Genomic DNA, 18,065 nt, shown 5'->3' with positions numbered 1-18,065 from the left:
CTTATAAATTTGTCAATTAATCTATTTTGTCTACTATTCTGGGAATTCATTTCCTTTAATGTCAGAAGGTTATGTTTTTTAAGGAACTTCCACACTGTCCTCCCAAGTGACTGCACCCGCTTACATTCCCTCCAGCCATTCAGGAGGTTCCCTGATCTCCAAGCCTCTTCCGCGTTTATGACATTATTAGTGGGCTTTCTGATAGTTGTTATTCTGACTGTCAGGAGGTGATGTATCACTGTCGGTTTGCTCTGCATTTCTTATCATTTAGCGATGCTGAGCATCTCTCTTTGCCTCATGCCCATCTAAAGGACCAAGTCGCCCTCCCACCCAGCCTCACCAGCTGAGGCGCACAGGCTTCCTCTTCCCAGAGCGCGTGGGGTATTCTGGACTAGGGATGAGGCCCGAGGGCCCCGCACTTTCAGGGGGGTTCTTAGCACTGCATTATGTCTGGTTTTTCTTTTTTCTTTTGAGATGAATAGATATGTTTTGGAATATAATTGCTCTACAATGTTGTGTTCGATTCTGCTGGACAACTTCACCAATCACCATAGGTATATGTACACCCACTCTCTCTTGAACCTCCCTCCCGCGATCTCCGTCTCACCCCTCTAGCCATCACAGAGCCCCGCGCTGAGCTCTCTGTGCTACGGAGCAGCTTCCCACCTGCTACCTGTTTCACACATTGTGGTGAATAAATGTCAAGGCTATTCTCTCAATTGGGCCCCCTCTCATTCTCCTGCTGTGTCCACAGGTCTAATCTCTATATTCATGAAAATATGGTATTAATGTATATATATATATATGTATATGAATCTAGAAAATGTTGTTGGTGAGCCTATTTAATAAGCAGGCTAGAAGGGCAGATATTAAGCATTTTTATATTAAACTTTCAAGGTGTAAAATACATGGACGATCATTCCATGCATTTTACTATGTGAAGGAAGCCCATCGGAAATTGCTACAAAAAGTATGATTTTTACAATATGGTATTTTGGTGTAGCTAAATGTTCTTATGTGCTCCATTGTGTCTGAGTCTTTGGGGCCCAATGGGCTGTAGCCTGCCAAGTAACCCTGTCTATGAGATTTCCAGGAAAGAACACTGGAGTCAGTGGTAATTTCTTTTTCGAGGGAATTCCTTACCCAAGAATTGAACTTACATCACTTGGGTCACCTGCAATGGCAGGTGGACTTTTTACTACAGAGCCACTTGAGAATCTAGTTGGGAATGTAGAAGAGATTAAAATGGTCAGGGGTTGCCATGGGTTTCAAAGGAGGGGCTATGAATATCCTGAGTTCAGGACCATGAAATCATTGTGTTAAACTGTTGTAATGGACACAAGTTATAAATTCGCCCAACTTTATAACACAAGTTATAAATTCGTAGAGTCAGTCAGTTCAGTTGTTCAGTCATGTCTGACTCTTTGTGACCCCATGGACCACAGCACGCCAGGCCTCCTTGTCCATCACCAACTCCCAGAGTTAACTCAAACTCATATCCAATGAGTTGCTGATGCCATCCAACCATCTCATCCTCTGTTGTCCCCTTCTCCTCCCACCTTCAATCTTTCCCAGCCTCAGCGTCTTTTCCAATGAGTCAGTTCTTCACATCAGGTGGACAAAGTATTGGAGTTTCAGCTTCAACATCAGTCCTTCCAATGAAAACCCAGAACTGATCTCCTTGAGGATTGACTGGTTGGATATCCTTGCAGTCCAAGGGAATCTCAAGAGTGTTCTCGAACACCACAGCTCAAAAGCATCAATTCTTGGGTGCTCAGCTTTCTTTATAGTCCAACTGTCACATCCATATATGACCACTGGAAAAACCATAGCCTTAACTAGTCAGACCTTTGTTGGCAATGTAATGTCTCTCCTTTTTAATATGATGTCTAGGTTGGTCATAACTTTCTTTCCAAAGGGTAAGCATCTTTTAATTTCATGACTGCAGTGATTTTGAAGTCCCCCAAAATAAAGTCTGTCACTGTTTCCACTGTTTCCCCATCTATTTGCCATGAAGTGATGGGACCAGATTCCGTGATCTTCATTTTTTAAATGTTGAGCTTTAAGGCATCTTTTTCACTCTCCTCTTTCACTGTCAAGAGGATCTTTAGTTCTTCACTTTCTGCCATAAGGGTGGTGTCATCTGCATATCTGAGGTTATTGATATTTCTCACGGCAGTCTTGATTCCAGCTTGTGCTTCTTCCAGCCCAGCGTTTCTCATGATGTACTCTGCATAGAAGTTAAATGAAAGTGACAATGATTGTGATCCACATAGTCAAAGGCTTTGGTATTGTCAAAAAAGCAGAAATAGATGTTTCTTCAGAAATCTCTTGCTTTTTCGATGATCCAGCAGATATTGTCAGTTTGAGAGCTGACTCCTCTGCCTTTTCTAAAATGAGCTTGAACATCTGAAAGCTCGTGGTTCACGTATTGTTGAAGCCTGGCTTGGAGAATTCTGAACACTACTTTGCTAGCCTGTGAGATGAGTTCAATTGTGTGGTAGTTTGAGCATGCTTTGGCATTGCCATTGGAATGAAAACTGACCTCTTCCAGTCCTGTGGCCATTGCTGAGTTTTCCAAATTTGCTGGCATATCGAGTGCAACACTGTCACATCATCATCTTTTAAAATTTGAAATAGTTCCGCTTGAATTCCATCACGTCCACTAGCTTTGTTTGGAGTGATGCTTCCTCAGGCCCACTTGACTTCACATTCCAGGATGTCTGTACACATCCCTAAAAGACAAACATGAGGTGAAACTAGAAACTTTATGTAATGTCTGCGTAGATTCATCAGTGCCACAAAGGTATCTTCAGGTGGGGAAAGAAAAGTCGGGAGATTGTCTATGTGTGGGAACAGGATGTATATGGGAAATCTCTGTACCTTACTCTCATTTCTGCTGTGAAACTGAATCATCTAAGATATTGGTACTGGTGCATGCACACTGAATATTTTTTAGAATAGACACTATTAGAAAAATGGATATGCTCCTCTATTTAATTTTTCCTTACTCAGTTACCCCTTAAAGATGTGAGAGAATAGAGCTATTTAAAAAGAGCAGAGAACAAACTGTAGCAGATGATTCATAAAACCTAGAAATACCAACATGAGGTAGAGCAGCAACATTTTTCTGTGTTGAAAGTGAAAGTGAAGTTGTTCTGTCGTGTCTGACTCTTTGTAACCCTATGGACTGTAGCCCTCCAGGCTCCTCCATCCATCGATTCTCCAGGCAAGAATACTGGAGAAGGTTGTCATTTTCTTCTCCAGGGGATCTTCCTGACCCAGGGATCAAACCTGGGTCTCCCACTTTGCAGGCAGACTCTTGATCATCTGAACCACCAGAGAATCCCTTTCATGTATTAATTTATGGGTAAGTTCACTAATGACATAACACTGATCATTATTCCTTTGGTTGGTCATCAGATAGCTTTTAGGGCATCATTTTGAAAGGCATCTGTCCCTGCCCATAGACTGTTAACCCAAGGTCCACTGCTGCCTCTGGTTTATTTTTAAAGAAAGCTGTGATGGAAACACCTCCAGGCCCCTTGTCTCTGAAGTAGGAGGCCCCCCACCTGCACAGAGGTGTTCACAGTGCAAATCATTTTGTGAAAACCAGTGTCCCCAGGTTACAGAAGGGAGTCAAAACAACAACAACAAACCTAAGGACCCAGGCCATCTTTCCTAGAATCCTGAGAGCAAAGCCTTGCAGGAACCCAGGGCCCCCAGGTGATTCCCACCAAACACTCACCCCTCCCCTCCCCTCCCCCAAGGGCACAGGCACAGGCCACACCCATCCGAGAAAGAGCCCCTCCCCAGGGAATCAGGCTGAGGTTCTTTGTTTCTAGAAGTTCCCGCCCTAAATCCTCCCTCCAGAGCTCTGGGGCTGGCAGAGCTGAGGGCTCAAGCTCAGGGCTCCTGGAAGGTCTGCCTCCTGCATAGTTTTAAAAGTCCTCAGAGTCAGAGTCAGGTTGCTCGGAAGTTGGGTCCATGTTCTCTTGTGAATTGTTCTGTGGCCTGTTCTCTCTAATGTGAAAAATAAGAGAACAAACAGCAGGGGTAGTCTGCAAAGAGAGTGGGGAAAATGAGCACCAAACCCAGGAAATGATTAGCATAGCAGCTTCATCTTGATTACCCACTACAGCTCAGGAACAGAGAAAGTGACCAAAGAGCTCGGGAAAGGGAGAGAGAAACAAGGAAACTCTTTCTTCTTTTTCACTGCAGCAGTTGCAGGTGAAAGAGCTGTGTGGATGCTGTTTTCTCAATACGTAGACGTGTTTTTGCTGCATAATATCCCCAGAAGAGACACAGCAGGAGGAAGAAGAGGAGGAAATGGCAGCTTCTCAGGTAAACGTCCTGTCCCGGGTCTGGGGCTGTGTCTGCTTTTCCTCCTGAAATGCCTGGACTGAGAATCCGCAAACCTTTACTTCTCTGATTCCAGTTTTTCTCCCTGGGGATTTGTTGTCAACTTCCTCTTTTGTCTTTTTTTCTCATAATCGTGAAGACCGGCTCTTTAGCCTGCTTCTCGCTTGTGTCCCACAGCCTTTTCTTCTTTCTGTCCTGATGAATCCTCGACATGAATTAGTGACTTTCAACTGGTGAATATATTCCCTTTGTGAGAGATGAACACAGGTGTCTGAGACTCCCGTTGGAATGTGGTTCGGCGTTGGGATCCTAGGGAAGTCGGGGAAATGCCATGATGAGTTTACATGTGGATGCAATTCAGTTCTTTAGAACAGGAGTTTAAAATGCCCTTAAAGTAGAGTGAACTCAGCAGTTTAGAACTTTTCAGAAAATTTTCAGAAATGAAAAAAGTACAATGACTAGCCTCTATATCGATAAGAAAAACTTACTATTAAATGTACTATTCGTTTCCAGATCATGCGAGGTATATATGCAGTAGAATTTGCATAAAACGGATATTTTTCATAGTAGATTGAGATCATGGTTTTCATAATATTGCTAAAATACCTGGCAGTGATAACGCATTTTTCCATGTACTTCTTATCCCATGACTTCAGATGTTCACTGGTTCAGGTGCTTCTGTGTGATTCCAGTGAAATTTTTTTTTTTTTTTTCCTGTCTTCAGAAAGGGTCTTGGAAAGAAAAACTGAGGGATATGTGCAACTATCACAGTTAGTGGGGAAACTCTTTATCATCTTGGTTTCTCTTCGCTTTGAACAATGAACACTGTTGGCTAAAACAGACACACAACTTGAGAATTGTGAGTTAAGTTTTATTTAGAGCAAAATAAGGACAGCAACCCAGGAGACAGCACCTCAGATAACTCTGAGAGACTGCACTAAAGAGGCAGCGGGGAAGGTCAGTATATAAGATTTTAGTGAAGGGGGAGTTCAGTGCAGTCAAGCATTTACTTTAGAAAAGCTTTTCTGCCAGTCGTGAGGAGCTGATGTCGCCGTTCAGTGATTTAGTGCTTTTCTAGATGTGAAGGGGCTTCTCTGATGGCTTAGATGCTAAAGAATCTGCCTGCAATGCGGGAGACCTTGGTTTGATCCATGGGTTGGGAAGATCCCCTTGAGGAGGGCGTGGCAACCCACTCTGGTATTCTTGCCTGGAGAATGCCCACAGACAGAGTACAACTAAGTGACTAAGCCCAGCCCACACAGATATGAAGAGATGCAAGGATTGGGATCATGGAATCAGCTCCTGAAAATACCTAACTCTCTAAAGACCTGTTCCACCAGATTCCCTGGAGCAGAGTGCCTCAGTGCAGCCTGAACTCCCTCGGGGGCGATTGAAGTCAGCACTTGAAGCACCATAGGGTTCATTTTCCACAGAGGCAGATGACAAACGCCCTTGTTGTCGTTCGGTTGCTGGCAATACTCTTGGCAAGTGCCAGCTTGTAGTTGACAACACTCGCATGTGTTTAGGAGAGATGCTGGGTTTGGGGAGTGGGGGTTTTCATCACTCAAGCCTCGGTCTTATCATTTCCAGTCCACTCCACGCTCACATCACACACATAGTTTCATCCTATTTCTGTATTTTCCAAAATGTTTACAAGAATCATGTTAGTGCTAATCTAAGTTCAACAGTGTTAAGTGGTTGGTTGTTTTTTGTTTTTCTTTTCTTCCCCTGTGTCAAATTTTAAAATATAGTTCAGTGCAAATGATACAGGCTTCCAGGAAATTTAAAAATTCAGAACCAGAGCTCCACTTTATTTTATGTTGTTGTATATGTCTGTACCCTAGTCTATTTTTAAAAATTAAAATAATATCATCCTCAAATATTTATGTACATTTTTAATCAGTTAGAAATTTTCCTGATATTGTTGACATGACAGTTTTTCTCTATTACTATTACTGAGTATGTAGTCTCATTGTAGTATACGTCTCTGTGTATAAACATTTTAGCATGATTACATCGAATTGTTTCTTTTTTTTTTCCCATAAGATCCCCTGGAGAAGGGAATGGCTACTCAGTCCAGTATTCTAGCCTGGAGACGCCCATGGACAGAGAAGCCTGGCAGGCTATAGTCCCTGGGGTCCCAAAGAGTAGGACACAACGGAGTAACTAACATTTTTCTCATTATTAGTATGATTTACAAATACAGAAGTTTCTAATAACTTTCATTAGTGTTGTGTCTGTATATTTGTCTGTGTTTTATTAAAGTCTAGAGTCCATCAAGTGAAATAAAATTTCAGCTCTGCCCTTTAAAGAATGTCTGTTAAAATATTTGTCAAACGACACAACAGCAACATTATTCATTTTCAATTATTTCTGTTGCACATTGCAGACTCTGAAAAACTGTCAGAAAGATATATTCAGTTCAGTTCAGTTCAGTCGCTCAGTCATGTCTGACTCTTAGTGAACCCATGAATCACAGCACGCCAGGCCTCCCTGTCCATCACCAGCTCCCAGAGTCTAACCAAACCCATGTCCATCGAGTCGGTGATGCAATCCAGCCATCTCATCCTCTGTCTTTCCCTTCTCCTCCTGCCCCCAATCCTTCCCAACATTGGGGTCTTTTCCAATGAGTCAGCTCTTCGCATGAGGTAGCCAAAGTATTGGAGTTTCAGCTTCAACATCAATCCTTCCAATGAAAACCCAGGACTCATCTCCTTTGGGATGGACTGGTTGGATCTCCTTGCAGTCCAAGGGACTCTCAAGAGTCTTCTCCAACACCACAGTTCAAAAGCAGCAGTTCTTCGGCACTCAGTTTTCTTCACCGTCCAACTCTAACATCCATACATGACTATTGGAAAAACCATAGCCTTGACGAGCGGGACTTTTGTTAGCAAAGTAATGTCTCTGCTTTTAAATGTGCTATCCAGGTTAGCCATAACTTTCCTTCCAAAGAGTAAGCGTCTTTTAATTTCATGGCTGCAATCACCATCTGCAGTGATTTGGGAGACCCCAAAAATAAAGTCTGACACTGTTTCCACTGTTTCCCCATCTATTTCCCATGAAGTGATGGGACCAGATGCCATGATCTTAGTTTTCTGAATATTGAGCTTTAAACCAACTTTTTCACTCTCCTCTCTTTCACTTTCAAGAGGCTTTTCAGTTCCTCTTCATTTGTGCCATAAGGGTGGTGTCATCTGCATATCTGAGGTTATTGATATTTCTCCCGGCAATCTTGATTCCAGCTTGTGCTTCTTCCAGCCCAGTGTTTCTCATGATATACTCTGCATATAAGTTAAATAAGCAGGGTGACAATATACAGCCTTGATATACTCCTTTTCCCATTTGGAGCCAGTCTCTTCTTCCATGTCCAGTTCTAACTGTTGCTTCCTAACCTGCATACAGGTTTCTGAAGAGACAAGTCAGATGGACTGGTATTCCCATCTCAGAATTTTCCACAGTTTATTGTGATCCACACAGTCAAAGGCTTTGGCATAGTCAATAAAGCAGAAATAGATGTTTTTCTGGAACTCTCTTGCTTTTTCGATGATCCAGTAGATGTTGGCAATTTGATCTCTGGTTACTCTGCCTTTTCTAAAACCAATTTGAACATCTGGAAGTTCATGGTTCACGCTGTTGAAACTTGGCTTGTAGAATTTGGGGCATTGCTTTGCTAGCATGTGAGATGAGTGCAGTTGTGCAGTACTTTGATCATTATTTGGCATTGCTTTTCTTAGGAATTGGGATGAAAACTGACCTTTTCCAGTCGTGTGGCCACTGCTGAGTTTTCCAAATGTGCTGGCATATTGAGTGCAGCACTTTCACAGCATCATCTTTTAAGATTTGAAATAGCTCAAGTGGAATTCCATCACCTCCACTAGCTTTGTTCGAAGTGATGCTTTCTAAGGCCCACTTGACTTCACATTCCAGGATATCTGGCTCTAGGTGAGTGATCACACCATCATGATTATCTGGCTTGTGAAGATCTTTTTTGTACAGTTCTCCTGTGTATTCTTGCCACCTCTTCTTCATATCTTCTGCTTCTGTTAGGTCCATACCATTTCTGTCCTTTATCGAGCCCATCTTTGCATGAAATGTTCCCTTGGTATCTCTCATTTTCTTGAAGAGATCTCTAGTCTTTCCCATTCTGTCGTTTTCCTCTATTTCTTTGCATTGATTGCTGAGGAAGGCTTTCTTATCTCTCCTTGCTATTCTTTGGAACTCTGCATTCAAATGGGTATATCTTTCCTTTTCGCCTTTGCTTTTGGATTCTCTTCTTTTTACAGCTATTTGTAAGGCCTCCTCAGACAGCCATTTTGCTTTTTTGCATTTCTTTTTCTTGGGGATGGTCTTGATCATCCTTTACAATGTCATGAACCTCCATCCATAGTTCATCAGGCACTGTGTCTATCAGATCTAGTCCCTTAAATCTATTTCCCATTCCACTGTATAATCGTTAGGTCATACTTGAATGGTCCAGTGGTTTTCCCTGCTTCCTTCAATTTAAGTCTGAATTTGGCAAGAAGGAGTTCATGATCAGAACCACAGTCAGCTCCCAGTCTTATTTTTGCTGATTGTATAGAGCTTCTCCATCTTTGGCTGCAAAGAATATAATCAATCTGATTTTAGTTTTGGCCATCTGGTGATGTCCATGTGTATAGTCTTCTCTTGTGTAGTTGGAAGAGGCTGTTCGCTATGACCAGTGCATTCTCTTGGCAGAACTCTATTAGCCTTTGCCCTGCTTCATTGTGTACTCCAAGGCCAAACTTGCCTGTTACTCCAGGTGTTTCTTGACTTCTTACTTTTGCATTACAGTTCCCTAAAATGAAAAGTACATTTTTGGGGGGTGTTAATTCTAGAAGGGTTGGTGGTGGCCTGCTGCAGGGTGGGGGGCACAGACTAGCAGTGCATGCATGGGATCTTTTGAGGAAGGTCACCATTATCTTCATTACCTCAACCATAGTTTAGTGAGTGAAGTCACTCAGTCGTGTCCTACTCTTTGTGACCCCATGGACTATAGCCTACCAGGCTCCTCTGTCCATGGAGTTTTCCAGGCAAGAGTACTGGAGTAGGCTGCCATTTCCTTCTCCAGGGGATCTGCCCAACCCTGGGATCAAACCCAGGTCTCCCACACTGCAGGCAGATGCTTCACCATCTGAGCCATCAGGGAAACCAACCATAGCTTGACCCAGGTAAATAGCAGGGAGGGAACACAGCTCCACCCATCAAGAGAAAATTGGATTCAAGAATAACTGAGCATGGCCCTGCCCATCAGAGCAACACCCAGTTTCCCCCTCAGTCTGTCTATCCCATCAGGAAGCTCCCATAGGCCTCTTATCCTTCTCCATCAGAGGGTAGACAGGTTGAAAACCACAATCATGGAAAACTAACCAATCTAATCACATGGATCACAGCCTTGTCTAACTCAATGAAACTATGAGCCATGCTGTGCAGGGCCACCCAAATCTGGTGGAGAGTTCTGACAAAATGTAGTCCACTGGAGAAGGGAATGGCCAAACACTTCAGTATTCCTGCCTTGAGAACCCCATGAACAGTATGAAATGGCAAAAAGATGAACTCCCCAGGTTGGTAGGTGCCCTATATGCTACTGGAGATCAGTGGAGAAATAACTCCAGAAAGAATGAAGAGCCAGAGACAAAGCAAAAACAACATCCAGTTGTGGATGTGACTGGTGATGGAAGCAAGGTCCGATGCTGTCAAGAGCAATATTGCATAGGAACCTGGAACGTTAGGTCCATGAATCAAGGTAAATTGGAAGCAATCAAACAGGAGATGGCAAGAGTGAACATCGACATTTCAGAAATCAGCAAACTAAAATGGACTGGAATGGGTGAATTTAACTCAGATGACCATTATATCTACTACTGTGGGCAGGAATCCCTTGGAAGAAATGGAGTAGCCATCATAGTCCACAAGAGAGTCTGAAATGCAGTACTTGAATGCAATCTCAAAAACGACAGGATGATCACTGTTCATTTCCAAGGCAAACCATTCTATATCACGGTAATCCAAGTCTATGCCCCGACCAGTAATGCTGAAGAAGCTGAAGTTAAATAGTTCTATGAAGACCTACAAGACTTTCTAGAATTAACACCCAAAAAAGAAAATACTACTGTGTAAAAGTTATATTCTTGTGTACTAGCAGCCACTCGCCTAAAGGAAAACCAGGTCTCTGAACTTGCTGTTTCCATTATGGGTCACATTAGGAAGTCTTCCCACGGCCCCATGCCCTCTGTACTTTGTATTTCAGGGACGGCTGACCTTCCGGGATGTGGCCATAGACTTCACTCAAGAGGAGTGGGAATGCCTGGACCTCGGTCAGCGGGACTTGTACACGGACGTGATGGTAGAGAACTATAGGAACCTGGCTTCCTTGGGTGAGGACGACTGCCTTCCAGAATCGCTTATCTAAACCTCAGGGTTTTGGTTCCTTCATTTCTAGAATGTCTTCTGAAAGTTTCTGCTCCGCACATTTGTTTGAGATCTCTGCTTTGTAGGTGGAAATGAGTATCTGTGAGTTTAGAAAGAAAGGCTTCGTTATGATGATTCATAATGCTTGTAACCTTTGTCTTCCTTTATGTAATCTGCCTCCTTCTAGGGCAGTGGTGATTGTGTAAGTTCTGTGGTATCAAATAGTTGTACGTTCTCTTAATTTCACATTTCCACTACTTACTTTTGCCTTAGTGGCACTTGACCAGAATCTCAGGACCTAACATTTTGTATTAGTTAGCATTATATAGGTACTTTCAATAAAGTATTTGGGGGGCGGGGGGGAGCATCTGGGGAATCATTCTCTGGGCTGTTTTAACATTCACCCATGTGTTCTCTTCTCGCCTGAATACATATTGGATTGGTAACTGATGAATCTCTAGCACAAGAAATATTCCTTTCTCTGATGAACAGGTCTTGTGGTCTCTAAGCCAGACTTGGTCACCTTTCTGGAGCAAATGAAGGATCTCAGGAATATAAGGAGAATGCAGACAACAGTCATATACCCAGGTAGGTGTGAATGGATGGAGCCGATGACTCAGGTGAGAGGTACAGTGAGAGACCTGCCTGGGAAGGAAATCTAAAACAGAGTGGCTCTATATACTTATGGTTGATTCTGTGAGGATCAGTGAGGAAGTCATCCTGTATCATGTGGTTTGGGAAGATCTGCTTCAGTGGAAATGATTTTGGAGAAGTCTGGGTTTATTTCTGTTGCTGTCATAGATGGCTATCACCTGCCCCATTCTGTCTCTTGAATCATTCATGAATTCATCTCCAGTGATTGCTTTTCTCACTCACAGTGAGAACTAAAATTCTCCTCTTGGCCTGTGACAACCTGCATGAGTTGGCTGCTCTTTCATTTCTTGGCGATCCTAGGAAAACTGTGCACACTTCTGAGTGACTATATGATACTCCTTTTAAAGTTTGTTGCTACCTTTAAACAGAACTGTGTAAGTGGAGTCATAGACATACTGCCAAAGTCCTAGGAATAGTTGGGACAGGTTTGTTTTTTTGTTTTGTTTTGTTTTGTTTTTCTGATTTATAGTTTCCAATCCACTGGAAACTGCAGATATGCCCTTATTCATTTCAAACTTAAGTAATGTCTTCACTGCATAAAGCAAAACCTCCCTAAAATGGGAAAATGAAAGCCTCATGGTTACTTTAAAGTTTCTCTTCTCTTTATACGAACTCATGTTAAATACCTAAGTGTATTTGTCCCAATTCCTGAATGGTAAAACACTTTAATATATTCAATTACCTCAAAAAATTTTAAAATAAATTGGCATATAGAACTTAGAACATTTTCCATATTTGTAATGGTTGTTTCAAAATGGTAAGATTTTTCGATAAAATATAGAAATCTTTTTATTAAATTCTTAGTGGAGTGTAGCTGTTTTACAAAGTTCTGCTGCTGTACAGAAAACATTATCAATTATACATACATATAGCCACTCTGTTTTAGATTTCCTCCCCAGTTAGGTCTCCAAAGAGTACTGAGTAGAGTCCCATGTGTTTCCATCATATTTTTTTTATTTTTAGATCCATCATATTTTTAAAGTCTCACTTCTTATTTAATTTCTTAAGAACTACTACTTTGTTAATTTATCTTGTTCATCCCGAGCTTCCCTGGACTCTGTCTTATATGTCCTCACTTGCTAGGACATTAGTTCTGTGTCATATCATTTATGATTTTTAGATTCAAACATCTAATACAACATTCTCAAATAAAAACACAGGTGATAAGAAGTAAATGAAAGGATTAGTAGGCACCTAGCCCTTGTGAAAATGTTTGGTGTCTCAATTTAAGAGGACTTTAAGCAAAAAGTAATCATTTGATTGCCTCTCTCATCTTCACTTAGTTTTTATCTAAGCAGGTTTTGATCTTGCTCCTTCCTCTACAACACACTTCTTTGTCCTCTCATTTTGTCACATCTTCTGTGTTTGTGGTCTCCGTTCTGCAGGCTGCAGGATTCTAGTTCCTGTTGTTCCTGGTGTCTGTCCCCTGGTGGGTGAGGTTGGTCCAGAGGTTTGTGCCCTAACCCCCTTGATGGACTTTTGACTGCTGTTTCTGTGACCCGAGCCTGCCCTGGATATTGAGGGGAACTTCCCCTTCGCTCTGTGGCTGTCACTGCCCTGTCTGTGGTGGGTCTGCGCCCTGGTTTGTGGAAAAGAGCCCCCAGATCTGTTTCTTCGCTGTGATCCTGATCTGTGTGGAGGCAGGTGGGATTGGAGCACACACCCGGGAGAGAAGCCCCTGAGGATTGCTGCTCTGGGGATGTTCCCCTTGGGATGTGCTCTGTGTGTCACTTTCACCCATTGGGTGAGTCTCGGGTGACCCTGGTTGGCACTGCCCTTGGCCCCACCTCAACCATGGGTATCCTGGCACATGGCCCTGGTGCCTCTCAGATGTTGTTTTCACCAGGTCACCAGCATAGATCCTTGAAGTCAGGGCCCAGGATTGCATTCATCATGGAGCTGGACCTGCTGTGGTGCTGTGGGGGCAGCTCAGACTCCGGCCTGGCCCTGCCCCCTAGTGTGGGAGCCCACGAAGTCTATAGCTGCTACAGCTACACCTGCTGTGACTGGGGGAGCCGTCCTTGTCCACTCAGACGTTCTAAAGGTGCTGAGTTTACAAAGACAGCTGTGATGGTATAGAAACGAGTTTGTGCAACTTCCACTGGAGATATCAGCTTTACTTCCTTAAATTGCCAGACCCTGGGGCTCAGCAGTGCTTCAGCCCGCTCTGGGCATGTGGATAAACTACAGGGCCGCTGCTCCCGAGGTTTCCCAGAGTCCACCAGTCTACCCTGGAAGTGAGGGGCGCAGAGGAAGAGGCAACAGCTGGGTTCATGAGAGCACCCACCCTAATGGAGCCCTTCCTCATGCCTGCTGAGGAGGGGCCAGCACAGGGGGAGAGAGGCTACAAACAATGGTGGGTCTTCGCTTGGGGCGTGACTCAGCAATGGCGCTCTGCTCTCTGGTCGTTCAGGCTTCCTCCCCAAGCATTCCTGTTTGCAGAGCTCCTCACTCTCTGCCATTCCCACAGGACGTCTCACAGCCCACAGCAGTGCTCTGCCTGGGTCTGCTCTCCAGACCCCCCATTTCAGCACCCAGCCCTTGTCTGCAGTGGTGGACACCCTCTCAGGCTGGGTGGGCAGGGCTGGGGGCAGTACCCCATGTGCAGGTCTCCTCTGTCCTGCTGCCTCTGACTGCTGCCGTGTTCTCCTCCCACAGAGGATGAGGCTCCCCTTCTGTCCCAGCTGGGCTCCCCGAGTGAGGGCCTTCCCCGGAGGTGGAGACCTCTCCCCTCTTCAGATCCCCCCAGGGTTGCAGGCCCCATCCCATTTCCTTTCCTGTTCTTTTTCTTTCTTCTTTCTTTTGCCCTACCTAGCTCAGCAGGAATCTTTCTTGTCCTTTTAGATTTCCAAGGTCCTCTGCTAGTGTTCAGCTGGGCTCTGTGAGAAGTGTTCCATTTCTGATGTATGCTTGATGCATTTGTGGAGAGAGATGAAGTCCATGTCTGCCTAATCCTCTGGCAACTTCTTTGGTATCTTTCAGCTATATCTCCTCAAGACACCCAGGATTTGATGCCAAAGAAACCAAGGGTAGAAGATTTGTTCCCAAAAGCAAACCTAGGAATATATGAAAGATTTCACCTCAGAAACTTGCAATTAATGAAAGACTCAGAACATACAAGGGCGTGTGAAAGACAGAGAGGATGTTTACATAGACATAAAGAAATTGAGACAGTTACACATAATGCAGACATTACTGTAGAAAGAAATGAGCTACTTGAGTCAAATTGGGGGAAACCCTCATTTCAGTCTTCAACATCTGCTGAGAAGTGTACGTTTTTCAGAAAAAATTTACATTGTTTTTTGAAACATACTTGTTCTCTGAAAGGAAATGTGGAAAATCTGGAAGGTCCTCCAGTCTCTACTGTACATACTCCTTCAAACCACTCTGAGCATAGGCTTCGATTCAACATATATTTCAACATGTCTGAAAACCAGAAATCTAAAAATGATGGGAAAAACTCACAATGTAATCAATTTGAAGGATCTGTGATTAGGAAGTCATTATTTTTCCAGAAACAGATATTTTCTCCCCATTCCAAGATGTATAATGTTGATGATAATGGAAGAGAGGTAATCCAACCAGCATTGTTCAATACATCCCATGATATGGTTAATAGGGAAGAACTTTCCATGTGTAAGAAAATGAGTCAGACCTTAATTAAGACCTCCAGCTCCAATAATTACACAATTATTCATGATGGAGTGAAGGTCTCTTCATACAATGAAACTGGGCATAACTTTGAACAAGACTCAAACTTTATGGAACATCAGGGAGCTCAGTCTTCACACAAGGATTCTAAAAGTAGTAAATGTAAGAATATCTTTTATCAAGCATCAGATCTTTCTCTAAATAAGAGTATTCATAGTGGAGAGAAAACTTACAATTGTAGTGAATATGGTAAAGTTTCTAATCAGTCTTCAAATCTGATTAAGCAGCAGAGAATTCAGAATCCACAGAAACATTACAAGCGTAATAAATGTGGGAAAGTCTTCAGTAACTCATCTAATATAAGTAAACACAGGAAGACACGTTCAGGAAGCAAACCTTTCAAGTGTGCAGGATGTGCCAAAGCCTTTAATCAGAGTTCAAATCTTAGTCAACATCAGCAAATCCATACTGGCAGGAAACCTTATAAATGTAGCAAATGTGGCAAAGTGTTTATCTATTTCTCAACTCTTAGTCAACATCAGCAAATTCACATTGGGGAGAAACCTTATCAATGTGCAAAGTGTGGCAAAGCCTTTAATCAGAACTCAAATCTTACTCGACACCAGCGAATTCATACTGGAGAGAAACCTTATAAATGTAAGGATTGTGGCAAAGCCTTTAGCCGGCGCTATGGTCTTACTCAACACCAGTGAATTCATACTGGAGAGAGACCTTATAAATGTAAAGAATGTGGGAAAGCCTTCAATACAAACTCACATCTTACTCAACACCAGCGAATTCATACTGGAGTGAAACCTTATAAATGTAAGGATTGTGGCAAAGCTTTTAGCCAGTGCTATGGCTTTACTCAACATCAGTTAATTCATACTGGAGAAAAACCTTTTAAATGTAAAGAATGTGGAAAAGCCTTTAGTCAATCCTCAACTCTTTCTAAACACCGGCGAATTCATACTGGAGAGAAACCTTATAAATGTAAAGAATGTGGAAAAGCATTTAATAAAAACTCAACTCTTACTAAACACCAGCGAATTCATACTGGAGAGAAGCCTTATAAATGTAAGGTTTGTGGCAAAGCCTTTAGCCAGAGCTATGGTTTTACTCAACATCAGTTAATTCATACTGGAGAGAAACCTTTTAAATGTAAAGAATGTGGAAAAGCCTTTAGTCAATCCTCAACTCTTACTAAACACCAGCGAATTCATACTGGAGAGAAACCTTATAAATGTAAAGAATGTGGAAAAGCATTTAATAAAAACACAACTCTTACCAGACACCAGCGAATTCATACTGGAGAGAAGCCTTATAAATGCAATGATTGTGGCAAAGCCTTTAGCCAGCGCTATGGCTTTACTCAGCATCAGTTAATTCATACTGGAGAGAAACCTTTTAAATGTAAAGAATGTGGAAAAGCCTTTAGTCAATCCTCAACTCTTACTAAACACCAGCGAATTCATACTGGAGTGAAACCTTATAAATGTAAGGATTGTGGCAAAGCCTTTAGCCGGTGCTATGGCTTTACTCAACACCAGCGAATTCATACTGGAGAGAAACCTTATAAATGTAAAGAATGTGGAAAAGCCTTTAGTCAATCCTCAACTCTTACTAAACACCAGCGAATTCATACTGGAGAGAAACCTTATAAATGTAAAGAATGTGGAAAAGCCTTTAGGCATAGCAGTCATCTCACTAGGCATCTCAGTGCACATACTGGAGAGAAACCCTCATAATGAAATAAGTGATGGAAGAAGTTTGTCCTAAACATACACGTTGGAAAACACGAGACCATTTATATAAGAAAGACATGGAATGATGTAGAAATGTAAAAGAAAAAAATGTAGAAAATGGTTTAATGAAAAATGAAATCTAAATAAATACCAGAAAATCCATACTAGAAAACTTTACATCAATCCTGTTTTCCGAAGTTCCTCTTACAGAGAAGTACTATAGATAGTAATCAACAGTTAAAACAGATAGAAAATTGATATGTTAGTGTGGATCACAAGATGAAAGGTTGATGTTTATAAAGGTACAATTATTAGCAATGTATCCTTGTTTATACTGACATGATTTGTGATTATTTGAGAATGAATGTAATTCAACTCTCTACTTACTCCAAGGTATGATTCATTTCTAGTGTGCATGCAAACTTATGTTTTTGATAGTTGGTACCTCAAAGATGAGAGAAGCCCTTCTATCTAGGGAGAAATCATTTATATGTATTCTCCATTAGAAGATTAAGGACACAGTAATGTAACATGTACAGTAAACATCTAAATGGTGGTGTTTGTCATCCATGTCACACATCCCTGTAGGTCACCATGATGTAAGTGTTCAGGGAATAATTCCACATACTAAAGATGTAAATTATTAAGTTATGCTTTTAAAGGTTAATATAATGACAGTTCACTGAAATCTTGATGTGTTTTATAATATCAGCAGAAATTATGAAAGTTTAACATATTTCAAATAACCTCTGATACCCTAAAATGTATGGGAAACCCTTCCCAGAAAATTCCTGTAATTATTGTAAGTCTTCTTTCTTAAATGATTAGTCTCCATTTTGTAACCATAGAAATCACAGTTGTCAGATCATTATATCAGAGGAATGAATATTGTTTATGCTTGCAATCTGTCTTTTAATCAAAGTTACACAATGGAGTATAAAAGGCTTTATTCTGACTGTGTGTGATGTTCATACATGTTAATCAATAAAACTGAATGGCTTCTTGTGGTAAAGTTGGTGTGAATGAATGAAGTGTTAACCTACCTCCACCATTAACCTCTCCCATCTTATTTAAGGTTGCAGGGAAGAGCACATAACAGTGAAATCTTTGGTAGCACAGTGGGATGGCATCTGTAACAGTTAGTTTCCTTACTGCCCTTAAGCCTCAAATCATTTGATCATGTATTTCCCATCATTTCTCCTTTGTACTTTTCCCTCTCTCTGA

The 18,065-nt window shown here is 42.0% G+C and overlaps 1 protein-coding gene across 1 annotated transcript; it reads left to right on the top strand.

Annotated features, from left to right (window-relative positions):
• Nucleotides 1-3,267: 3,267 nt before the first annotated feature.
• On the top strand, nt 3,268-17,853 carry LOC122689481 (zinc finger protein 708-like). The gene is given in 5 exon segments (XM_043895944.1): nt 3,268-3,370; nt 4,222-4,344; nt 10,631-10,757; nt 11,284-11,379; nt 14,428-17,853. Coding segments are annotated over 4 exon segments (2,655 nt in total). The 5' UTR covers nt 3,268-3,370; nt 4,222-4,329; the 3' UTR covers nt 16,845-17,853.
• Nucleotides 17,854-18,065: the final 212 nt, after the last annotated feature.

This window comes from Cervus elaphus, chromosome 4 (assembly GCF_910594005.1).
Source record: "Cervus elaphus chromosome 4, mCerEla1.1, whole genome shotgun sequence".
Lineage (NCBI taxonomy): Eukaryota > Metazoa > Chordata > Mammalia > Artiodactyla > Cervidae > Cervus > Cervus elaphus.
This window is presented reverse-complemented; position numbering and strand designations above follow the sequence as displayed.